This window comes from Centruroides sculpturatus, unplaced genomic scaffold (genome assembly GCF_000671375.1).
Source record: "Centruroides sculpturatus isolate CEXI.00-Female unplaced genomic scaffold, Cexi_2.0 scaffold176, whole genome shotgun sequence".
In the NCBI taxonomy this organism is placed as follows: domain Eukaryota; kingdom Metazoa; phylum Arthropoda; class Arachnida; order Scorpiones; family Buthidae; genus Centruroides; species Centruroides sculpturatus.
The window spans coordinates 749337-776968 of record NW_019384551.1 but is presented as its reverse complement, the minus strand read 5'-3'; the positions used below and the strand labels follow the sequence as shown (position 1 = coordinate 776968).

The 27632-nt window shown below is 27.6% G+C and overlaps 1 protein-coding gene across 1 annotated transcript in view; it reads right to left on the bottom strand.

The window, feature by feature from the left end:
- Nucleotides 1-8: 8 nt before the first annotated feature.
- LOC111623677 (cytoplasmic dynein 1 heavy chain 1-like) overlaps nucleotides 9-27632 on the bottom strand; it is a 196279-nt gene continuing 168655 nt past the window's right edge. Inside the window, exons 69-88 of the mRNA XM_023366346.1 lie at nucleotides 15994-16081; nucleotides 8627-8792; nucleotides 7899-8033; nucleotides 7724-7818; nucleotides 5898-6072; nucleotides 5484-5720; nucleotides 5238-5410; nucleotides 4933-5170; nucleotides 4662-4832; nucleotides 4489-4590; nucleotides 4287-4405; nucleotides 4117-4220; nucleotides 3812-4047; nucleotides 2489-2612; nucleotides 1020-1162; nucleotides 825-935; nucleotides 673-736; nucleotides 513-609; nucleotides 409-436; nucleotides 9-331 (exon numbers count right to left, since the gene is read on the bottom strand). Coding sequence (XP_023222114.1) covers nucleotides 194-331; nucleotides 409-436; nucleotides 513-609; nucleotides 673-736; nucleotides 825-935; nucleotides 1020-1162; nucleotides 2489-2612; nucleotides 3812-4047; nucleotides 4117-4220; nucleotides 4287-4405; nucleotides 4489-4590; nucleotides 4662-4832; nucleotides 4933-5170; nucleotides 5238-5410; nucleotides 5484-5720; nucleotides 5898-6072; nucleotides 7724-7818; nucleotides 7899-8033; nucleotides 8627-8792; nucleotides 15994-16081 — 2744 coding nt within the window. The 3' untranslated portion in view covers nucleotides 9-193. The remainder of the gene's footprint in view (nucleotides 332-408; nucleotides 437-512; nucleotides 610-672; nucleotides 737-824; nucleotides 936-1019; nucleotides 1163-2488; nucleotides 2613-3811; nucleotides 4048-4116; nucleotides 4221-4286; nucleotides 4406-4488; nucleotides 4591-4661; nucleotides 4833-4932; nucleotides 5171-5237; nucleotides 5411-5483; nucleotides 5721-5897; nucleotides 6073-7723; nucleotides 7819-7898; nucleotides 8034-8626; nucleotides 8793-15993; nucleotides 16082-27632) is intronic.

The window sequence follows — 27632 nt, the reverse complement described above, 5'->3', positions numbered from 1 at the left end:
AATAATAAATCGTACGACATTTCAATCTTTTAGTTTAAGATATTGAAGGGACATAAAAAATCAATAATTTACCCTCTATTTTTAACGAGCTTTATTATGACAAAATCCAAGGTGGCTTCAAAAAAATCTAATATAGTTATAAATATCACAAGTGTTTTAATATATAGTTACCCCCCAAAAGTATAAGTGATTATTAACCCAGAGCGGTGGAACATAGTAAAGCTACACCTTTTTCATAAAAACTATGCTCTCGCTGCTTTTCTCCAGCTGCCAGATCGACTGTAAATAATAAATCTCCACGAGTGGAATTCAGGTAAACAGGGAGTGTTATCTGTTAAAATCAAATTTTATAAATTACAAAAGAGTGAACTACAAAAAAAAATTTAAATCAATAAAAAATTTACTAACCTTTTTCTGGTACACAATTGTAGTGGTTCTGAAAATTAAAGATAAAAAAAAAATCAGATTTAATTAGGAAATGAATTATATAAACATTTAAATAGAAAACTTACTTTAACCAACGTAAACTGGTTAGTGGTAAATCTGTTGATATGGTTGATGTAAGATATAATTGATTCCTCTTGCATTCTGCTCCTTGCAATTTCAAACCTGATCAAATAAATTTATATTAGATGTAAATTCAAGAAGTCTACAATTTACATCTTATCTTACCTGTTACCCCAAAACTACACTCATCCATTGGAAGATCATCCCCTTCCTTATCTGCAATTTTTACCTAAAAAAATTATAAATTATGATACATAGTATCTATTTTAAGCAACTAAAATTTAAGCAAAAAATATACTACATTACAGTTTACTTACTTCCATGGATAATTCTTCCAGTGACCAGCCATTAGCCTGAGCAACATATTGTCTTGTAGCTGTGATGTAAGCTTCTGGATTAAACAGACCACCCAACCAAACATGTAAATTCTGAAACATTAAATAATAAATGAATCAATAAATACAATAGAGAATTAAAACAATGTAATTGAGGTGTCATCAAAATCTGTTTACTTTCAAAGCTGCAGCTCCCCCTGAAGTAGAGGCTGCTGAAACTTTCTGTAATTGTTTGATACGGTCAGAGAAATCGGTAATCCATTGGATGACTGTACAGCCTTGGGGTACTGTGTATTGACGCCAGTGAGAAGGTAAAATTCCTATAAAATAAAAATACATAGTTATTTAGTATATGTTAACATATATGCAAGCACACAGATATGCAATTTTAGAAATTGTACTTTATAAAATTTAAGAAAACAATTTACATACTGATTTGTAAATCATTGTCATCAATGAGTATCAATTTTACAAGAAAATATATTACTTTTAATAAAGTGAATTATCTAATTGGGATACAATCGGCATTAAATAGTTAACTAAATATAGTAGTTAAAAATATAGAAAGCTTAAAATAGATTTACTCTTAGCTAAGAAACAAATTAATTGAATGAATAGCTTAAGAGCAAAGGCATTTTAAGAATTCTGCAAAATTTGGTAACTCGCCCACTCTTCCATCATTCATAATAATTTTAATTTCTTTCACATCATCAGTAATAGTTTGTTGAAATTTGCACACTACAAATGTGTAACAACACTCTTGACATTTTTCATTATATATTTTTACAGTAAATAATTGTGTTGAACCATTGATTTTACTATTATATTCAGATATACATAGTGTAAATTATGTCACCTGTAAAAATTTGCTGCCGTAGGCACATGCTTACTTTGCTTATGCATAAAAACACCCATACTTAAGAGCAACATCTTTAGTACAGTTTAACCAAGGAGTATGTAGAAATGGAAGTTATGAAGATTAGTTTTTAAATGTGTGTGCAATATCAAGTTCAGATTTATGGTTAGAACAGTAAAAAGAGTCTTATGGTAATGAATACTACAGTATTCAAACAATTTTGAAACTCAAACATCATTAATTTTCTATTTTTAAATATTAACTGAAAATTCATTTAACTATTACAGATAACTGAATTTGAAATATAGTTTAGCCCACAATGTTGTAAGTTACTATCTTGAAAGCTATGTAATAGAATCAAAAGTTTTTCTTGTATTATGTATTTTAAAACAACTTTCAATACAGGAAATTGTTCCACATATAAAAATTGTAAAACGTTAATATATTAAGATGAAAATTTTGAAGAACATACTAAATATTTTACTCTGCTGTTGTTGTAATATGTGATAAAGCAATGTAATGTGCGAGTGATTTATCAAGAATCCTTTCTGGAAAGACTTCGTATGGGAAACTGACACAGTTTAGGTGTTAGACATATAAAATCCCCAGAAATGCAGTTAGTACATTGGACAACTAAATCTGGGACCAACTACCAGTGTTCAGCGATTTTATCTATTCAGCTACTGATGGGCAAAGGTTACTTTAAATTCAGATCTGGTACAAAAAATTTTCTTTCTGTATACTCAATTAATGTAAAAACAAAAAAAGGATTATTTATTAAAATAATAACCTTTAGCCAAATCACTGATCATACTACGATGATAGTTAGTTTGTTTCTTTTCAGCTTTGCAGATAAGTATGACATCTTCCAAGTCACGTCTGACAATCTGGAGAAGTTTTGATGCAGCATTTACCTAGAGCAGAAAATTCAATTTATAATACAGCTGATTTATAACGATCATTACTAAAAAATCATTACCAACGATCATCTTTCCAAAATCATTACTAAAAATTTATTAAAAAAACTAATATTTATAAGAAATAATACAGTGGAACCTCGGTATACGTGTGCTTTAGAATACGCCCAATTCGGAATACGTCCTGTTTGGACGAAACAAATTTTGCTCGGTATACAACTTTTGTTCAGTATATGACTTAATTAAATTATATGCGCCATCTATGAACAAGTACAGTAGAGTCTCGAAAACTCGGCACTTGATAACCCGGCAGTCCAAATAACTCAGCCACACCCTGGCAGGGCAAAAAAATCCTTAGTTAATTAATTTTCATTATAGACAGCTTTATGCCTCAAAGTATTTTTCTGAGGTCTGTCTTATCAGGTAAATTACTGTACACAGTGTATTTGTTATCGCTAAAGCTCGAAAGTTAGCTAATCTGCAGATTTACTAGGATGATCCGTTAAAGTTGCTAAAATTTAGGCCGCGTTTTCGAGACTCTACTGTAGCACTACACCAGACTAGACGTTCGTGGTGCTACGGTTTATAACTTTGTTAAATTTCTTTTGATTTTAATTTGTAAGTAACATTTTATTATTTTTATTAATCATGAATTGCAAAAGGGCAACGGAAAAATAAAAAAATGACTAGAATCACAATGGAACTGAAAAAGAGACTGTTGAGAAATATGAAGGTGGCACGCATGTTTGAGATTTAACTGTTGCATTCCGTATTCCGAGAACAACGATATCGCCAATCGTGAAAAATAAAGACATTATTAAATTTGCTAACGTTGCGAAAGGGGTTAAATCAATTTGTAAACAGAGATCAAAGACATTAGATCATGTCGAGAAATTGCTTTTGCTTTGGATAACTGAAAAACAGTGTGCCGGCGACAGTGTATTGGAAGAAATTATTTGCGAGAAACTTGAAAGGATACATGCTGATCTCATGAAAAATCAAGCAGAAACTAGCGAGGAAAGCCAGGTGTTTAAAGCCAGCCATTTTTTTAAAATGAGAATGGATTAATCATTTTTACATTAATTCTTATAGAAAAGGTTGGTTTGGTATACGTCCTATTCGGTATAAGTCCAAACACCAAAAACTGATTAAGGTCGTATACTGAGGTTCCACTGTACTTATATCTTGATACACACCTCTCTCTCAAAATAACGATATAATGGATCCTTAATATTTTCTACTGTGCGTCTCAATATTTGTAAACTCTGTGGAACTAATCTCAACCAAGTTAAGGCAGAATTTTGCAATGTTCTCATCCAAGCTGGTCTTCCATCAGTTTCACGTTTCTTAACCTCTTGTTCTGAAGAATAAACTACTTCATCATCATCCTCCAACAATTGCATTTTCAGTAACTTGGCAATTAAATCGTATGCTGCAAATTTAATTTTGAATGAATTTTCCATAATGTGAATTTAAAATTTTTCATATTTGGAAATGTTACCTCGTGTAGTCAGCAAAACTTTCTCTGCATTATTTGGAAGGCCAAGCCAAGATGGTGTTTGGCGATCTGAAAGACTTTCTACCCAATGCAAAAATTGGTCCCTTCTAAAAGAGAGAACGATAATTTAAGTTTAAAAATAATTTTTTAAAGTAAAAAACCAAGATTTTTACCTTATGCCTTCAGGCATAATAATTGCTTTATCAGATCCATCTACACCAGAAACTAATGCAAAATCAGGTTCAAAACTTTGTGACGTAAATAACTTAGAAAGGAATGAGTTTAGTAGACGCTGAAAAATTTATAACATCCAGTCATTCTTCTGAATTTAGGTGTTATTTTCATAATTGTTAAAGTTCAAATGTTCAAAATTACCTGATCAAATTCATTATCAATTTTTCCACCATATATACACTGACTAAATAAAATACCAAGAGCATCCCATGGTACTTTCTCAGGAGGCAAATTGGAACGTCCCTGTTAAACAATATTTTTGAGCAAGATTCATTTAAACAAACTTAGTAAAAACAGCAGCAAACAATATTTACCATTGCAACTGTTTCAATCCAGGTATCCAATGTATCACAAGCTACTCTGAGATCAGACTCATTAAATTCATAACGTTTAGACCATCCCAAAGGACAGTACCTTAGCCTTTCTTGAACAATGGCATGGAACCAAGCCAGTAGAAAATAAAGTCGTGCTCTTTCACCTGGAGCCTGTTATAAAAATGATCATATATACAAAACTAATCTTAGAGTATTGTAAAAGAAAAATAAAATTAAAAAAATCTATTTTCAAGTGTATAAAAAACCTAACCTTCATCATACGTTGAGCAGGAACTGTACTAAATGTTCTAAGCAAATTTGCTTTTATACCTGGTGGTGGTTCAAAAACAAATATACGACCAGCACGTAAAAGATTGACAGGAACCTTAGGATGAATTTCTAATGTTAAGAATAAACGGAATGATGGATGTGGTAGCAAAGTATGTAATTTCTTCTCCAACTGCACCAACCACTGAGGTGCCAGATGAACATTCTTTAACATTACCCATCTGAATAATTTAAAATAATAATAAGAATTTGAATGAAAATTCATACCAAGATAAAAGATTTACAAACCTTCCAGTTTTAGCAGCTGAATTAATGGCTTTTTCGGCTTGATTGAAACCTTCTGCAGAACCAATAGCTATGGATGTAATACTGGTACCTAGTTCAGCTGCTAAGTCATCTACACGCCCACTGGCATCATAACCAGGTACAGAACACATAAGAACAGGAGTGCTTGATTTAATCTGCATATTTCCACAATTGTTCATTTAACATATTTTAATAGATTGGTTTTATAGAAGTGAGTAATAAAATTACCTCATTTTCAACTACATTTGCAAGATCAAGTTCTAATTCAGCAGCTTGAGTAAAAGTAGATCCAAGAACAGTCTTGACAACTTGATGTGCTATGGATATGACAGAGTCAGGTCTAAATGCTTGAATTACCAAAAGTTGATGCATTATTACTCCTGTGGGAGTGAGTGGTCTATCATCTTCCCATAATACTGGGATATCCTGTTCAGGATTGCTACTTTCTATCCAATTTGGAAAGTTCTGAAATTTTGAAATAAGAGATAATGAAAACAACCCCAAAATTTTTAAATAATAAAAATCTCCTTTATTGTAAATGAAAAACTGTTACTCTAAATGAGCTCCAAGAAAACAGATTTATGTTATTATAAAACATTATTTTATTTATTTACTTTTTAAAAAATTTTAAACATTACAAACCTCATGACTATCTAATTTACGTTGTAAATTTTTAAAAGCAGGCAATTTGGACAAGGCAGTTGCATTTTCCAACTGGTCTGGATTGAGACCAGCCATATGAATTGTTGGCTGTCCTGGTAAAATTCCTTCTTTTCCTCTTAAGAAGTGATGGAATTCGTGTTCGAAATTAGGTTCGCTGAAAGATCAATTCTTATGTAATTATTAAATTTTAAGAAATGCATGAAATTATAAGCATTGTGTTATAATTTTTGAATACAATGAAAATGGTAATGCAATTTATTAAATTAGACAGAAATTTTATTTAATAAAATTTTCTTGACATTTTGCTAATAACCAAACTCTTACTATGCACTGGTTTTTTATACATAAATTGATATAAAACTTAATTATAGTCCAAGATTAATTGTAATAAAACTAGGTTAAAAGCAATTATTACTGTTAGTTTCATTCCATATGTAAAGTAACGGAATAACAAATTTTATAAAATGAATATAGAATTTGAGAAGATGGAAACTGCCATGCTAGATTAAGATCTTTACTCTACTGGAGTATTTTTTTTACAGAAAAAGTAATTTTCACAAATAAAAACTCTCAAAAATAAGAAAACAGTACAATAATTATAAATTTTTAAGTTGAACAGTTTGGTTGATTTTTTTCAAAGAATTTGGCAATTTATTATGTATGTAATCTGGTAACCTTGAATATTGTATAAACTTCAGTCACTGTTTTAGCCTATTTTGTCTACTGCATTGTGCAGTTTATACAGTATGAACAAATTATTGCATTCCATAATTAATTTTGAGTGGAAAGAGGAAGTACTGACCAGATAGTAAACTGTGGTATTTTCATTTATCATTCTTTTGGGGGTCAATAAGTAATTGTTAGTAATAGTTCTATATTGTTAATACTTGAATGAATCATTTGATTGGACTAGTTGCTACATAGGTTTTCAAATTATGTGAATCATAATACTATTTTTATGCATCTAGCCTAATGTGATTTTACAATTATTGTGTGCTCTGAAATTTAAGTAAAGATTAATTCTCAATTATTCATATATTATGCTAAATTTGTTTTTAATGATTAGAATTTTCATTAAATTAATATGATATTTTAAAATTTGAATACTCAAAATTTAGTTTTTAATACAATAACAATAATTAAAATGTTTATTTTTATTAAAACCGAATGAATTTGTTTTCAATACATTAATTATTTATGGTAGTCAGTTTGAAATAAGCAAAAATATTTTCTAATAAAATAAAATTATTTATTACTAAAAATTAGAAAATTAAAAATAAAATAATCTGTCAAATACAGTTTCTAAAAACTTTATATATTTCTGTTTAAACAAATTTTTGAAATTTTGCCAATAAAAATAATTAATTTTTTCTATCAGTTTAGAAAACAGGATGATTATTCAAAATATATTACATGACATATATAAAGTCTAAATGCTTTAATAATTTACAAATAATAAAAAATTAAACCAGTAAAATTTACTTAAATCAATTTATACATTGTGTGCATATTCATATTTCAATACATTCAAAGATAAAATAATTTTAAAGCATTAAATATAAAAAACAAAACATTAAATTCTCACAATTATCATCAATTTTTTCAAGTGAGAAATCTTAAAATGAAAATAACCTTAATTTGTTGTAATGCAAAACAATATAATGCATGCAATTAGCTAATTGTTCTCAGTGATTCTATTACAAAAAAGATTTTACCATTGCTGAACTAATATACCAATGAAAAGTTTTTTCGTTTGTGTCTAATCAATAATATTGATAAATTTAAATATTCATTAAACTACAAACCTTGAAAGCCCTCTGAGATAAATTTTACATAACAAAAGAGCAAATATCAGGCGATCTTCGTGAAGGACACCTCTTGTTACACGATTATACACTGTCTATAAAAGAATAATAGTAAAGCATGTAACAATATTTATAATAAATATTTTTGAATATAAAAAATTTAACTTAATTTTACCTGGAAAAGATCAGAAGTAATGATAGAAAGTCGAGAACTATAATCAGTAATGCCTGTTAAATGAGTATTATTGGTGAGGACATCATTGTACATGTCCAAGAAAAATTGCAAGGCATATTGGTAGAGAAAATGAACCTGAAAATAGTTATATTTTATCATCATTAATAAATTAAATTAATATATAATATTTAAATTATAATCTATGAACTATTTTATATTTCATTTACTTAGCCATAGACTGAAATAGTATTCAAAATTATAAATTTTAAATACATTTTTTATGCACTCTTAAATAAACACTTTCATATTTTTAATTATTTTATTTTTATACTAATTTATTTTAACACTGATTTTTAATTAAAATAATATAGTAATAAATAATCTGTCTTAGTAAAACACATATATGAACTTAATAATTTAACAAATTTCAGCTTTTGAATACTGAAGTATAAATTGAAGATATAATCCAAAAACATGAATTTAAAAAAATTTTCATGAAGTGCAAAAAGTTTTATTAGTAAATTACTAATTGATTAAAATTGAAAACTCATTCATTAAAAAAAGTTTACATGATACATAAATTATGAGAAAATTTTAAACAAAATGAGAATTTGCTAATGAAATATGTCAAATTCAATATGTAAACTTAATAAAAGCTTATTAAATACACAAAATTAACAGAATACTAAGGTTACATAAAACAGATCTAAAATAAATCAAAAACATACTTGATGTAATCCTTCTAAAGTAAAGTAAATGCTGCTGCAAGCTTGAGATAATGGTAAATACTGTTGAGATACAGTTTCTACTTCAGCCATAACTTTGTCAGTTTCCTCTACTTTGTGTGAGATTTCAGATGCTTCATGTTTAAGTTTTTCCAAAGTGCCAATAACACTATATTATTGTTAATATTTGTAAATGTTAATATTTAAATATTTGTATTTATGTTAGCATCGTTTATTAAAACTCAAAAAATTACCTGTCATCATCTAAAATACGTCCTTTAGCATCATTTAATGCTTGTAACAATGACTTCTCTAGTTGCCTTAGACGAACATGGAATTCACCTATTATGAAAAACAAAATTGTTGCATGACCATCTATTTTCTTTTAAAAAACATTGTAATTATTTTCAAAAATACAACTTAACAGATGTTCAAAATTAACTGTGCATAAGTAAATATTTTGAAACCTTAATCCTGCATTTTCTAATATTGATTTTTGAATGTCCTGCCTTAATCATAATTAATATCAAACAAACCACTAGATTATATCAAGCAACTTTTCCGTGATTATATTTCATTAATTAGTAAATAATTTGTCACTAGAGGGAGGCATTAGGCACCATCTCTTATTAAATTAATATTTATTAAATAATTTAGAATATTCTGGAAAAAAGATTTGGCCCAGAATGAGACTCAAATCCACAACAACTGCTTACTGTGCAGATGTATTGCCAGTTACGTTACCCAATCCTCCAGTCCAATCTCTTCCAGACATTTAAATATGATATAACAATGCTCGGTTAAATTTAATAATTATGTAACCAAAGATGGTTATATCATATTTAAATATATCTGGAAGAGGCGATCAGACTGGAGGCTTGAGTAGTGTAACTGGCAACCTATCTGCATGGTACAGTAAGACTTCATTTAGTGCTTAGGATACATTCCTAGGCAACAAAGTGCTAAATGAAATAGCATTAAACAAAGTTATTTTAACATACAGTAAGTAGGGAAAGGGAACACGTAACCAAAAATAAACAGATTTTATTTTTATTTTAAGTTATTTTTATATTAATTTGTATAATAATATATGCTACATAACACATAAATATAAAGTTCATTTTTGTGATAAAGTTCCTGGCTCTTCTGAAATTGTTGATTATTTTGCAATGAAATTATCTAGTGTCCTTTGTCGCTTTCTTTTTCTTTCATTAAGCAAATGTCGGTAGCAGAAGATCACATGCAAAACACCTTGTCTAGCTTTTGCACTCCTTTCAAAATCTGGATCATTTGCTACAATTTGATCAATGATTTCAGTTATCATTACCAAACTTTACTTCGGAAATCTGTAGCAAGTTCTTTAGGTTCTATGTTTTCAGAATTATTATTTTTCAGTTCTACATGAATTCCTTTTTCTGCCAGTTTTTGAAGATCATTGTTGATAAGGCTCTCACCAGAAACGTGCAGTAACTCCTCAATATCCTGTTCACCTACATCTCCTAGTCCTGATGTATTGATTAGGTTGACAATTTGGTCAACAACAAGTTCTTCTTGTTGAGAATCCTTGAATACCTCCATTCCTCCGTGCTCCATTCAAGCATTTATCAGTTAATTCTTGCCAAGCAAAGTTGATACTGCCTATAACATCCATGATTTTATACTTTTTCCAAAATTATACCAAACAAACAGAGATTTAGGGGAAATACAGCACTACAATGAATTGCCACCTTTTGCTGATTGGGTCATGTTTGGGAATAATCATATTATATATGAATCAATGAAATGCTGTGATAATTTGAATCAGTGTAAATTTTCAGTTTTTTTAAGGCTTTGAGCAGACCGCGTTATATCGAATCAGCATTAAACAACTGTCTTACTGTAAGTGGGAGTTGTAGATTTGAGCTCCACTCTGGACCAATTCTTTAGTTTCAAAATATTCTAAATTATTTAATAAATACAGTAGAGCGTCGATTATCAGAAAGTCAATCATCCGAAAGAATTCCAGTAGGCAAATTTAAATTTTCGCCAGTGCTGTGGGGCTGCAATCTTTGGCTATGTCTTGGGCCACTCAAATATTTTACGTTTTTGACACTAAATTAACTTCTGAAGTATAATTTTTTATTGTTTTTATATTTTTCAATATATTTGTTTTGTTCGTACAAAATAAAAAAATAATTTTTAACGATAGGCTTAACATCGACGAAAATTCAACGCGAAGCGACACGCAATGGAGAAAAATGTCAAGATGGGATAAATTAACATATTTTTTCGTACATAATCGGTTATTCAAAACATCAATCTTCTGAACAACCCCAGTCCCCAATTGATTCGGATAATCAACGCTGTACTGTATTAATTGTAATTATTAAATTTAATGAGAGATGGCATCTAATGCCTCCCTCTAGTGACAAATTATTTAGTAATAATTAAATATAATTGTGGAAAAATAGCCGGAATGTAATCCAGTGGTTGTTTGGCATTACAAATTTATTGTGTTTTGTGATGTTTGTTTATAACTAATATCACACACAAAAATGTCTAATTTTAATAGTTAAGCAGGAATTCTTTTGTAATTAAATATGAAATATTTTAATAATACAAAAACATATATGCTAACAAATATTACATATAATAAATAAAAAAAGGAAATTGCTAATTTTCAAAAGAAAAAAATTATAATAATGAAAAATGTTTTTAATATCAATTACTTAATAAATGTATGTATATTAAAGTTTTTTTCAAAATTAAAATTAATTACAAACTTTATTACAAAAATTAATCTTTAAAAATTTACTCAGAAAGTTTTAAATGCAGTAGTTAAAAATAATACATTGTTATATGATATTCAGGTTTAGTTTATTATGATAGTATTCAAATAAAAAGTCTCTCTTTAAAGATCATTTTCATATGTAGTTTATCTGATACATTAAAAATATTGGGTTGTTTGGAAAGTAGGTTCGTTTTTTTCTGTGGAAAAAAAAACAATATTTTTATAATAAATAAATATTTTATTGAATTATATATTGACCATTTTGGTCAAATACCTGTTGTCATCATTTCTGGTAGTAGCATGATTTCACATTCATAAAAGTTTTGATTGTTGCTTACAAAAAACCAATCCGAGTGATTTTTGACATTGTCATTTCAAGTAAATGTCTTACAGTTAAAAAAAATTTGTATAGACCGGAACAAGTAATAATCTGAGTGTGCTTGATCTGGCGAATATGATTGGTGTGATAGCACATCCCATCTAAGTTATAACAGTTTCTGACTAGTTACCAAACTTGTGTGAAATTTGACATTATCGTNGTCATGTTATTTGGCAGTTTGCTCCAATCAGTACCTTTATTTTGTTTTCATTGGCTTCAACTGGCCTTCCAGAATGTTGTACATCTTCAATATTGAAATTGCAAGAAGGAAATTTTGTAAACCAGTTTTGGCACTGTCGTTCTGTCAATACATCTTCTCTGTACACATCACACAATTTTTTTCTCGCTTGAAAATCATTCTTACATTTTTGTTAATAAAAGAGCAAAATATGCTGAAAATGCTGCTTTCAATCTTCCATATTTGATGAGACACAAAAAATAAACAATTGCACAAAATCAAACAAAATTTTTTACAAATAAGCCTTAAAATGCTAGCTGTCAAAGTATATAATGTTAATATGGTTTAAAATGAAAATGGCAGGAAAAATATGACTAATCCGTCTAGTGGTAAAAAAAACGAAATTACTTTCCAAACAACCCAATAGTAAGAATTCAAATTCAAAATCAACCAACCATATTATTTTTATCCACTTTTTTTTACAGTGAACAAAAAATTTACCTTGTAATTTCAATAGATCAGATCGTTTTTCATCTATATCAGGCCTTTCTGCTTTCAAAACCTTAAATGCAATTTGAATTAGTAAATATCAAAATTTAATAAAAATTCTTACTATCTTAATTTGAATACCTGATTTAAACATTGACTCTGTAAACTGCTTCTTGTTACAGTAAAATTAACAAAAGTTACTCTAGAGCATATGTCTGGTGGAAATTCTACCTAAAAAACACAAAAATATACAAATGTTTTTACCAACTCAGTGAAATAAATTATATCTGTATTATTAATTAATTTTAATAAAATTAACTATATGATAAAAATAGTATATTGCTAAATTAGAACTTTTACATAAAAACAAGTCAAACTACATTTTATATAACTGAAACAAAACTTTAAATAAGAAGTAAAAGTAAATTATATTTCTGATGATAAAATCAGAAATATAATTTTATTTTTACTTATTCTGTAGTTGTAAATTTTATGATTTAATTTTAAATATTAACTGTGGTTTCAGTAGAAACAGAAAATAAAATATTAGACACAATCATTCTACAAAGAAATTATTAAAATGCTCAATTTTTATCTATAGTCTGCATAATATTTAATAATTTTGACTATATTGTAATAAAAAAATTTTTTATCATATTTTCTCTTGATAAAGTAGATCAAACTTCAGCAAAAACCCATAGTTTTTTTTTAAATGTATATATTTTTATTACATAACTTACATGACTATGAAGATATGTAAACTTGTAAAGTTAAGAAAGCTACAAGTTTTGAAAAATATCTGGAATTTTACATTTATTTAAATTGAAACAACAATTCAAGAATGATACATCTATAAAAGCAATCATATATTTTATTAAAATATCACAGTTTAACTTTTCATAAAGCCAGTCTCAGTTAAATAAATTATATTATAAATCAATAAAAAATATTCAGAATTCTAGAAACCTAAGTTTTATACTTCCTTTGTTAAATTCTTTTAAAACTTATTGAATGCAATACAACTGTATATATAATTTAAAAAAATTCAATTTACAATTGAAAAAGTTAAAATGGATTATTTTAATGACATGCTAGATTAATAATGCATATTATAAGTCATTTTAATTTTCTTTAAGTCATATAAAACAACAAAATTTTGATTTTATTAAATATTTAAAAATAATTCATTTATAGTTTGATTTACTAATATAAACAAAAACTTATTTTATTTACTATCAAATTAAAATACAGACACTACATAAATCTTAAAAATGCTGTTAAAATAATTTTTCTTACTGTTGGATCTCTTGTGGACAAAAATATACAGAATGAAGGAGAAAGATCAATATCCTGATCTCCAAGAGTAATTAATACTCGACCACCTGTTTTACGAACTTCTCGATTCAACACTGGATTTAAAATTGGATCGTAACTTTCAACATCCTGTTATTAAAAAATCTGTTAGCAAACAAAAACTTTTAATTAAATAATTCTAATCTCAAGCACAAACCTGTACAAGTAATGGGTTGCCAAATCTAAGAGCACTTTCAAGATTTTTTCGAAAAGAATCATCAAGAAAACTGAAAATTAAATTAAAAATTTTAAATTCTCATCCTTAATTATATTATGAAATTAATAAATATAAATTTTCACCTGGTTTTTGTTATCTTGCGTTCTTTATGCTCATTCATGATATATTCAGTAGCTTGTCCTGACGGGTCAATTATCAATGGATATCTATTAAAACGCTTCAACATTATGGCATTTTCAGTACACAAATCATCAGAGGGAAGAGCATTAGCTTGCCATCTCAAACGTTCATCCGCAGTAGATAAATACTGAAAGGATATATCATTAATTCATAAATTCAATTTTATAAAAATAAATCTGAAAAGAATTAAAATTTATTGCAGTTTTAGTATTAGAATAAGTTGAAATAAATCTAAAGCATTCAATTAACATAAAAATTACATTACTTAAAATTAAATGTAAATTTCAATACAGATTTTTAAGAAATGAATTTAGCCTGAATATTTTTTAATATAGTCAACTTATTAACTTACCTCAGTTCTTGCTAAATCACTTCTAAACAGAATATTTGCTTGTTGCAAATGGGTACACCAATTATTAAACAAATTTTGTCTATATTGCTGATCATAATAACCTATAATGAAATTTAAATAATGAAATATTTTTAAAAACAATTTGTTACCAAATAAGTGACACAAGTGACATCAAGAAAATTATTCATGACTAAGTCATTCAAGCGTCCTGGGGTAGCTATAAATAACATGATGGGTCATTGTGTAATAACAGCAGAGGGTGTTAAACTGTCCCCCCTCTTGATATATAAAAAAAGCACCCCACCTGCAGTTAACCTGTTGCAGAGGTACACTGTATCACTAGAGATGNAAAAAATTTGTATAGACCGGAACAAGTAATAATCTGAGTGTGCTTGATCTGGCGAATATGGTTGGTGTGATAGTACGTCCCATCTAAGTTATAACAGTTTCTGACGAGTTACTAACTTGTGTGAAATTTGACATTATTGTAGTAAAACACTACACCTGTTTTGTTGATCAATTCTGGCTGCCTTTTCTGTTTGATGATATTACTCAATATGTTTACTCAATGGCAGTACACTTTCAAATCAGTTGTTAAATTGTCTGGTAAAAGCTCAAAAAAAAATTTCCTTAAAATACCACCAAAGAGAGCATCTCTCTTTAAGAACACATGGAACCCATATATCAAGCTTTGAAATGAAACCAATTTGTTTCAAGTAATCATAAACGGTTTTGACAAATTTCATCTCTTAGTGATTTCATGTGTTGTTATTTGGCAGTTTGCTCCAATCAGTACCTTTATTTTGTTTTCATTGGCTTCAACTGGCCTTCCAGAATGTTGTACATCTTCAATATTGAAATTGCAAGAAGGAAATTTTGTAAACCAGTTTTGGCACTGTCGTTCTGTCAATACATCTTCTCTGTACACATCACACAATTTTTTTCTCGCTTGAAAATCATTCTTACATTTTTGTTAATAAAAGAGCAAAATATGCTGAAAATGCTGCTTTCAATCTTCCATATTTGATGAGACACAAAAAATAAACAATTGCACAAAATCAAACAAAATTTTTTACAAATAAGCCTTAAAATGCTAGCTGTCAAAGTATATAATGTTAATATGGTTTAAAATGAAAATGGCAGGAAAAATATGACTAATCCGTCTAGTGGTAAAAAAAACGAAATTACTTTCCAAACAACCCAATAGTAAGAATTCAAATTCAAAATCAACCAACCATATTATTTTTATCCACTTTTTTTTACAGTGAACAAAAAATTTACCTTGTAATTTCAATAGATCAGATCGTTTTTCATCTATATCAGGCCTTTCTGCTTTCAAAACCTTAAATGCAATTTGAATTAGTAAATATCAAAATTTAATAAAAATTCTTACTATCTTAATTTGAATACCTGATTTAAACATTGACTCTGTAAACTGCTTCTTGTTACAGTAAAATTAACAAAAGTTACTCTAGAGCATATGTCTGGTACCTGTCATCATCTAAAATACGTCCTTTAGCATCATTTAATGCTTGTAACAATGACTTCTCTAGTTGCCTTAGACGAACATGGAATTCACCTATTATGAAAAACAAAATTGTTGCATGACCATCTATTTTCTTTTAAAAAACATTGTAATTATTTTCAAAAATACAACTTAACAGATGTTCAAAATTAACTGTGCATAAGTAAATATTTTGAAACCTTAATCCTGCATTTTCTAATATTGATTTTTGAATGTCCTGCCTTAATCATAATTAATATCAAACAAACCACTAGATTATATCAAGCAACTTTTCCGTGATTATATTTCATTAATTAGTAAATAATTTGTCACTAGAGGGAGGCATTAGGCACCATCTCTTATTAAATTAATATTTATTAAATAATTTAGAATATTCTGGAAAAAAGATTTGGCCCAGAATGAGACTCAAATCCACAACAACTGCTTACTGTGCAGATGTATTGCCAGTTACGTTACCCAATCCTCCAGTCCAATCTCTTCCAGACATTTAAATATGATATAACAATGCTCGGTTAAATTTAATAATTATGTAACCAAAGATGGTTATATCATATTTAAATATATCTGGAAGAGGCGATCAGACTGGAGGCTTGAGTAGTGTAACTGGCAACCTATCTGCATGGTACAGTAAGACTTCATTTAGTGCTTAGGATACATTCCTAGGCAACAAAGTGCTAAATGAAATAGCATTAAACAAAGTTATTTTAACATACAGTAAGTAGGGAAAGGGAAACACGTAACCAAAAATAAACAGATTTTATTTTTTTATATTATTTTAAATTACAATTATTAAGTTTAAACTTCAATTCTAAAACCAACCAGCATATGCTAAAAATGCTGATGCTAAGAGTACATCTCCAGCAATTGTTGCCATTTGATTTTTAAATGTTTCACTGGTAGCTTCCCATCTTTGACGCTCAGAACTCAAACTTTTCAGTAAAGCAATACTTCGATCAACCTAATATAAAAATGATTAAAATTTCTTAAATATAATCCTTACATTTTATACATTAGATAGCCAGAAATATTAATTTAATGAATATAAGATCAGTTTTAACATTTTATGTATTATTTGATATATCACTGTACCTTTGCTTGAACAGCAGCAAGATCAGATTTAATAGCTTGTGCTTGACTAACAAGATTTGCATATTCTTCTTTATATGCAGCAATACTTTTCTCTAATTGATTAATAATGGCATCAATTTCTTCTGCCTTTTGTTTATTTTCATCTGCTTCAGATTCTAAACTCTTAAGTTCATTTCTTAATGGTTCCACTTGTTTTAACATATCGGCATAATTTATCTATAGTAAAATTATAGTATTAATATATAAAATATTTATATTATATAATTAAATGTGAAATTATGTATATTAACTGTGAAATAAAATTAGATTTATTGTAAATACATATGTAAAGTGACACTTTGGTTATAAGAGAAAAAGTTTAAGATGTTATATATTTCATTATCTTAGATTCTGTTATAATCTTAGATTTTAGAAGTTATAAAACAAGTATTCCTAGCAGAATTGATCTTTTTGGGATGATCAACATACAAGATAAGAAAAATAAGAATAAAAAATAATTTATAAAATCACTAGTTTACTTAATATTAATGCTAATGATTAAAGAAGATGTGTAACAGTGTTATGATTTTTAAGAAATAAAAACAGCAACAATAACTCCTGCAAAATTAGCACAATTTGTAACACCTTTTCAAAAATATTTTACTCCATTAGACCTGATGGATCTGACAGATGATGGATACTTAGAACATGTGAATGCAATATGCTTTGTTGGCTTATTTGGACAAACTGGCATCTAATGACTAAAAATCCAACATGGGCAAGAGAAATGTTCCAAAAGCCTGTCTCCAAAGTGTCAATGCACAGATACATTCACTAACTGCACTTTGTCTCATCAAAACTACAGTTTCTATGAGGCAATGTGCAAGCTCTATCTCAATGTGTCTGTGAAGAGAATGTGTTCAGCAAGGACTTGCTCACATTTGTATGAATTCATACATTGTTGGAAGCAAGTATTATGGTTTGATGAGTGACTTTTCATCATTAAGTATGGTAAAATTGTCAAGAATGAAACAATTTACCACCACCTGATACGCAAGGTGCAAAAGTCAGTTATTTAACTTATCCCATGTTGAAATTTTTCTCTGTTGCCTGCGGCTGCCATGTTGAATTTTTGTCAATGTTAAGCCTAACAATTTTTTTAAAAATAATAATCATGGCTACTATATTGTTAAAAATTATTTTTTTAATTTGCACAAACAAAATAAATATATTTTATTTATTTATTTATTTAGTACAAGGGAAACAAAATAAATATATTGAAAAATATCAAACAAAAAAAATTTATATTTTAAAAGTTCATTTTAATATAAAAATTATGACACAGTGACATCTAGTATCAAAAATGTTCCAATGCAGAAATGAATAAGTTCGGGGTTGACAGGTCAGGTCAAATGAGGTCAACACAAAAATATTCCAGGTTAATGGTTTGAGGCTACTTCAGTGCCAATGGTATTGGCACCCTGGACTTCTGCAATGGTACAATTTTAGCCCAATAATATATCCATATCTTAAAACAACATATGTGTTTGCAATGGAAATTATTCAGTCAACATATTTCAGTATGATAAAGGAATATTTATTTGACTATAATTATAAAAGCCTGGCTGGCTGACAAACACATCCACATACTCCTACAGCCTGGAAATACTTATTGCCTTCAAGAACATGTGGCATTAATTGAAATGGAAAATGGACCAATAACAAACACAAACACTTTGGCAGTTAATAATGTATTGTGCTGAAGAATGGGCTAAAATTCTGGTCACAAAATTGAGCAATTTGGGAACCTCAAATGTCTTGCATTTATTATGCTGGCCAGTTGTCAAAAGAGATGTTACATATTGCTAAATACCATCATCATTATTAACTTAAATGACTTTTTAGGACCTTTGTTGGATATGAATTTTTGGTCTAGTCTAGTATTTTTTGTTTTATTAATTTTTGTTCCATATCATTTCCTACTGGTTCTGTCATTAGTAACATTTTATAAAAAGCTTTAGTCTTCAAAATCCATCTGTACTTATATTTTTTGTTTCTTACACATTTGAACAAGCTTCACTATTTTAACTCTTTTGCAATCATTTGTCGATATATCACCAAGTAGTTAATTAATGAAACAAATCACTTGGCGATTTATCGTCAATCTGAGAATTTACGATTCTTATAAAACATTCCATTCATAGATGGCACTACACTACTGTAGGTTATTCTGTACATTTGTTTCACATATTTAATACCAAATGGAATTTTATTTCTATTTTATTTTATTTTAAGTATTTATAATTTTTTTGAAGCAAGAAATTTCTTTGTGTAAAAACTGTTCGAGTTTGTTTTAACCAAAATGTACAGAACAAATGGCCATTCATGCAGGGCTACTCATGGAAATGAAATATATAATCGAAAAATTTTATCTATGATTGAGTTGCGTAAATTATAAATAATATTCAGTCTGTCATTTTTAACATATTTTTTTGGGAGAAATTTTTTATGCTAGCAAAAATAAATTTTACTACCATAAACAACAAAAAGTAATGTATATACATGAATTTTTTCATATGTCTATGATAACTGCTGGATTTTTGGCAAATTTTTGAATGTAAGTTGAATGAGCTTGAATGAGTAAAGTTTGTTAGCAAGTATTTTCGAACAATGAACAATGTAGTTTAATAACTTTTGTGACACAGTTCAGGTTTATCTTCAATTATCTGTCTGTCTAATTTTTTAAAAATAAATGTAGGGAGAGAATAGGCAATCACATTTTGTGCAATGCATTAGACACACAACATTCAAGAGTGTGCTAGTTTCATGATTGCTGATCAATAATAATTCAAAATTATAATATTTACTATCTATTTTGTTACTAAAATACCTGAACTGATTGTTATAAACATAAATTAAATGATTTTTGTATGCACATTAAGAAAACTTTTTAATAATCCATCTATGAAATCAATGCATTGTGTATTCACATACTTTTATAATGNAGCAAAAACCCATAGTTTTTTTTTAAATGTATATATTTTTATTACATAACTTACATGACTATGAAGATATGTAAACTTGTAAAGTTAAGAAAGCTACAAGTTTTGAAAAATATCTGGAATTTTACATTTATTTAAATTGAAACAACAATTCAAGAATGATACATCTATAAAAGCAATCATATATTTTATTAAAATATCACAGTTTAACTTTTCATAAAGCCAGTCTCAGTTAAATAAATTATATTATAAATCAATAAAAAATATTCAGAATTCTAGAAACCTAAGTTTTATACTTCCTTTGTTAAATTCTTTTAAAACTTATTGAATGCAATACAACTGTATATATAATTTAAAAAAATTCAATTTACAATTGAAAAAGTTAAAATGGATTATTTTAATGACATGCTAGATTAATAATGCATATTATAAGTCATTTTAATTTTCTTTAAGTCATATAAAACAACAAAATTTTGATTTTATTAAATATTTAAAAATAATTCATTTATAGTTTGATTTACTAATATAAACAAAAACTTATTTTATTTACTATCAAATTAAAATACAGACACTACATAAATCTTAAAAATGCTGTTAAAATAATTTTTCTTACTGTTGGATCTCTTGTGGACAAAAATATACAGAATGAAGGAGAAAGATCAATATCCTGATCTCCAAGAGTAATTAATACTCGACCACCTGTTTTACGAACTTCTCGATTCAACACTGGATTTAAAATTGGATCGTAACTTTCAACATCCTGTTATTAAAAAATCTGTTAGCAAACAAAAACTTTTAATTAAATAATTCTAATCTCAAGCACAAACCTGTACAAGTAATGGGTTGCCAAATCTAAGAGCACTTTCAAGATTTTTTCGAAAAGAATCATCAAGAAAACTGAAAATTAAATTAAAAATTTTAAATTCTCATCCTTAATTATATTATGAAATTAATAAATATAAATTTTCACCTGGTTTTTGTTATCTTGCGTTCTTTATGCTCATTCATGATATATTCAGTAGCTTGTCCTGACGGGTCAATTATCAATGGATATCTATTAAAACGCTTCAACATTATGGCATTTTCAGTACACAAATCATCAGAGGGAAGAGCATTAGCTTGCCATCTCAAACGTTCATCCGCAGTAGATAAATACTGAAAGGATATATCATTAATTCATAAATTCAATTTTATAAAAATAAATCTGAAAAGAATTAAAATTTATTGCAGTTTTAGTATTAGAATAAGTTGAAATAAATCTAAAGCATTCAATTAACATAAAAATTACATTACTTAAAATTAAATGTAAATTTCAATACAGATTTTTAAGAAATGAATTTAGCCTGAATATTTTTTAATATAGTCAACTTATTAACTTACCTCAGTTCTTGCTAAATCACTTCTAAACAGAATATTTGCTTGTTGCAAATGGGTACACCAATTATTAAACAAATTTTGTCTATATTGCTGATCATAATAACCTATAATGAAATTTAAATAATGAAATATTTTTAAAAACAATTTGTTATCTATTATATTACTTTTTGAAGAATAACTTAAAAATATTACTTTTTAAATTTATGTTTATCAATAAAAATATAATTATCATTTTAAGTATAAAACTGTCTTTTAAAAATAAAATCATAGAAAATAACCAAATTTTTATATATCATATTAAAAAACCATCCCAAATAATGTAAAGGAGCATTCATAAATGATTTATTCCATATATTCTCTATTAAAATACAATGTGTTGTTACATACATTTGAAATCTTTATGAAAGAATTACTCGGATAAATTGCATATGATAAGTGATTAAATTCTATTAAATAAGTGATTAAATAAAGTCTATTAAATTTTTTGTAGTTAATATAAATTCTTATTATTTTTTCATTTATATACATATGTTCTTAGTATTTTATTAAAAGAGATTGCTTATATTGCCACTTTCCACTCTAATAGCATCTTAGATTATCTCATCTTAGGTTGTGCTGATCCTTTGTAATAAACAAACAGTTTACATTTCCTTAACTTATTTACTCCTTTACTATTTATTTTTTCCTCTATGTATGTATATTATAAATTTTATTGAATTTTACTCTGTTTAAATTGTACTATATTTGAGTATAGGCTCATCCAGCTAGATTAAAGTTAGTAGTGTAGTTATAGTTATAATATAGTAGTTATAGTTAGTAATTTTTTTGTCTACATGTTTTTGCTAAATCTGATGATTCTGTTAATGTAATGTAATATAATACTTATGTTTGCTTTATAAATTACACAAAAAAATGTTTATCATGTATTAACTAAACAACATAAAAATGTTCAAGTATAAAACTTATTTAGAATGAATAAAATTTTCATAAAATATTAAATAGAAAACAATCATATAAAATATACTTAAAATAACTATTTAATGTATTGATTGTATATAAAAGTAAAATTAGATATTTAAACAAATACTAAAAAAATTTAAATATTTAATAAAGAAAATGCTATATAATTTCATTTTTAAATATTTAGCAAATTCATTATTATTTTAAATTACAATTATTAAGTTTAAACTTCAATTCTAAAACCAACCAGCATATGCTAAAAATGCTGATGCTAAGAGTACATCTCCAGCAATTGTTGCCATTTGATTTTTAAATGTTTCACTGGTAGCTTCCCATCTTTGACGCTCAGAACTCAAACTTTTCAGTAAAGCAATACTTCGATCAACCTAATATAAAAATGATTAAAATTTCTTAAATATAATCCTTACATTTTATACATTAGATAGCCAGAAATATTAATTTAATGAATATAAGATCAGTTTTAACATTTTATGTATTATTTGATATATCACTGTACCTTTGCTTGAACAGCAGCAAGATCAGATTTAATAGCTTGTGCTTGACTAACAAGATTTGCATATTCTTCTTTATATGCAGCAATACTTTTCTCTAATTGATTAATAATGGCATCAATTTCTTCTGCCTTTTGTTTATTTTCATCTGCTTCAGATTCTAAACTCTTAAGTTCATTTCTTAATGGTTCCACTTGTTTTAACATATCGGCATAATTTATCTATAGTAAAATTATAGTATTAATATATAAAATATTTATATTATATAATTAAATGTGAAATTATGTATATTAACTGTGAAATAAAATTAGATTTATTGTAAATACATATGTAAAGTGACACTTTGGTTATAAGAGAAAAAGTTTAAGATGTTATATATTTCATTATCTTAGATTCTGTTATAATCTTAGATTTTAGAAGTTATAAAACAAGTATTCCTAGCAGAATTGATCTTTTTGGGATGATCAACATACAAGATAAGAAAAATAAGAATAAAAAATAATTTATAAAATCACTAGTTTACTTAATATTAATGCTAATGATTAAAGAAGATGTGTAACAGTGTTATGATTTTTAAGAAATAAAAACAGCAACAATAACTCCTGCAAAATTAGCACAATTTGTAACACCTTTTCAAAAATATTTTACTCCATTAGACCTGATGGATCTGACAGATGATGGATACTTAGAACATGTGAATGCAATATGCTTTGTTGGCTTATTTGGACAAACTGGCATCTAATGACTAAAAATCCAACATGGGCAAGAGAAATGTTCCAAAAGCCTGTCTCCAAAGTGTCAATGCACAGATACATTCACTAACTGCACTTTGTCTCATCAAAACTACAGTTTCTATGAGGCAATGTGCAAGCTCTATCTCAATGTGTCTGTGAAGAGAATGTGTTCAGCAAGGACTTGCTCACATTTGTATGAATTCATACATTGTTGGAAGCAAGTATTATGGTTTGATGAGTGACTTTTCATCATTAAGTATGGTAAAATTGTCAAGAATGAAACAATTTACCACCACCTGATACGCAAGGTGCAAAAGTCAGTTATTTAACTTATCCCATGTTGAAATTTTTCTCTGTTGCCTGCGGCTGCCATGTTGAATTTTTGTCAATGTTAAGCCTAACAATTTTTTTAAAAATAATAATCATGGCTACTATATTGTTAAAAATTATTTTTTTAATTTGCACAAACAAAATAAATATATTTTATTTATTTATTTATTTAGTACAAGGGAAACAAAATAAATATATTGAAAAATATCAAACAAAAAAAATTTATATTTTAAAAGTTCATTTTAATATAAAAATTATGACACAGTGACATCTAGTATCAAAAATGTTCCAATGCAGAAATGAATAAGTTCGGGGTTGACAGGTCAGGTCAAATGAGGTCAACACAAAAATATTCCAGGTTAATGGTTTGAGGCTACTTCAGTGCCAATGGTATTGGCACCCTGGACTTCTGCAATGGTACAATTTTAGCCCAATAATATATCCATATCTTAAAACAACATATGTGTTTGCAATGGAAATTATTCAGTCAACATATTTCAGTATGATAAAGGAATATTTATTTGACTATAATTATAAAAGCCTGGCTGGCTGACAAACACATCCACATACTCCTACAGCCTGGAAATACTTATTGCCTTCAAGAACATGTGGCATTAATTGAAATGGAAAATGGACCAATAACAAACACAAACACTTTGGCAGTTAATAATGTATTGTGCTGAAGAATGGGCTAAAATTCTGGTCACAAAATTGAGCAATTTGGGAACCTCAAATGTCTTGCATTTATTATGCTGGCCAGTTGTCAAAAGAGATGTTACATATTGCTAAATACCATCATCATTATTAACTTAAATGACTTTTTAGGACCTTTGTTGGATATGAATTTTTGGTCTAGTCTAGTATTTTTTGTTTTATTAATTTTTGTTCCATATCATTTCCTACTGGTTCTGTCATTAGTAACATTTTATAAAAAGCTTTAGTCTTCAAAATCCATCTGTACTTATATTTTTTGTTTCTTACACATTTGAACAAGCTTCACTATTTTAACTCTTTTGCAATCATTTGTCGATATATCACCAAGTAGTTAATTAATGAAACAAATCACTTGGCGATTTATCGTCAATCTGAGAATTTACGATTCTTATAAAACATTCCATTCATAGATGGCACTACACTACTGTAGGTTATTCTGTACATTTGTTTCACANGCAACCTATCTGCATGGTACAGTAAGACTTCATTTAGTGCTTAGGATACATTCCTAGGCAACAAAGTGCTAAATGAAATAGCATTAAACAAAGTTATTTTAACATACAGTAAGTAGGGAAAGGGAACACGTAACCAAAAATAAACAGATTTTATTTTTATTTTAAGTTATTTTTATATTAATTTGTATAATAATATATGCTACATAACACATAAATATAAAGTTCATTTTTGTGATAAAGTTCCTGGCTCTTCTGAAATTGTTGATTATTTTGCAATGAAATTATCTAGTGTCCTTTGTCGCTTTCTTTTTCTTTCATTAAGCAAATGTCGGTAGCAGAAGATCACATGCAAAACACCTTGTCTAGCTTTTGCACTCCTTTCAAAATCTGGATCATTTGCTACAATTTGATCAATGATTTCAGTTATCATTACCAAACTTTACTTCGGAAATCTGTAGCAAGTTCTTTAGGTTCTATGTTTTCAGAATTATTATTTTTCAGTTCTACATGAATTCCTTTTTCTGCCAGTTTTTGAAGATCATTGTTGATAAGGCTCTCACCAGAAACGTGCAGTAACTCCTCAATATCCTGTTCACCTACATCTCCTAGTCCTGATGTATTGATTAGGTTGACAATTTGGTCAACAACAAGTTCTTCTTGTTGAGAATCCTTGAATACCTCCATTCCTCCGTGCTCCATTCAAGCATTTATCAGTTAATTCTTGCCAAGCAAAGTTGATACTGCCTATAACATCCATGATTTTATACTTTTTCCAAAATTATACCAAACAAACAGAGATTTAGGGGAAATACAGCACTACAATGAATTGCCACCTTTTGCTGATTGGGTCATGTTTGGGAATAATCATATTATATATGAATCAATGAAATGCTGTGATAATTTGAATCAGTGTAAATTTTCAGTTTTTTTAAGGCTTTGAGCAGACCGCGTTATATCGAATCAGCATTAAACAACTGTCTTACTGTAAGTGGGAGTTGTAGATTTGAGCTCCACTCTGGACCAATTCTTTAGTTTCAAAATATTCTAAATTATTTAATAAATACAGTAGAGCGTCGATTATCAGAAAGTCAATCATCCGAAAGAATTCCAGTAGGCAAATTTAAATTTTCGCCAGTGCTGTGGGGCTGCAATCTTTGGCTATGTCTTGGGCCACTCAAATATTTTACGTTTTTGACACTAAATTAACTTCTGAAGTATAATTTTTTATTGTTTTTATATTTTTCAATATATTTGTTTTGTTCGTACAAAATAAAAAAATAATTTTTAACGATAGGCTTAACATCGACGAAAATTCAACGCGAAGCGACACGCAATGGAGAAAAATGTCAAGATGGGATAAATTAACATATTTTTTCGTACATAATCGGTTATTCAAAACATCAATCTTCTGAACAACCCCAGTCCCCAATTGATTCGGATAATCAACGCTGTACTGTATTAATTGTAATTATTAAATTTAATGAGAGATGGCATCTAATGCCTCCCTCTAGTGACAAATTATTTAGTAATAATTAAATATAATTGTGGAAAAATAGCCGGAATGTAATCCAGTGGTTGTTTGGCATTACAAATTTATTGTGTTTTGTGATGTTTGTTTATAACTAATATCACACACAAAAATGTCTAATTTTAATAGTTAAGCAGGAATTCTTTTGTAATTAAATATGAAATATTTTAATAATACAAAAACATATATGCTAACAAATATTACATATAATAAATAAAAAAAGGAAATTGCTAATTTTCAAAAGAAAAAAATTATAATAATGAAAAATGTTTTTAATATCAATTACTTAATAAATGTATGTATATTAAAGTTTTTTTCAAAATTAAAATTAATTACAAACTTTATTACAAAAATTAATCTTTAAAAATTTACTCAGAAAGTTTTAAATGCAGTAGTTAAAAATAATACATTGTTATATGATATTCAGGTTTAGTTTATTATGATAGTATTCAAATAAAAAGTCTCTCTTTAAAGATCATTTTCATATGTAGTTTATCTGATACATTAAAAATATTGGGTTGTTTGGAAAGTAGGTTCGTTTTTTTCTGTGGAAAAAAAAACAATATTTTTATAATAAATAAATATTTTATTGAATTATATATTGACCATTTTGGTCAAATACCTGTTGTCATCATTTCTGGTAGTAGCATGATTTCACATTCATAAAAGTTTTGATTGTTGCTTACAAAAAACCAATCCGAGTGATTTTTGACATTGTCATTTCAAGTAAATGTCTTACAGTTAAAAAAAATTTGTATAGACCGGAACAAGTAATAATCTGAGTGTGCTTGATCTGGCGAATATGATTGGTGTGATAGCACATCCCATCTAAGTTATAACAGTTTCTGACTAGTTACCAAACTTGTGTGAAATTTGACATTATCGTGGTAAAACACTACACCTGTTTTGTTGATCAATTCTGGCC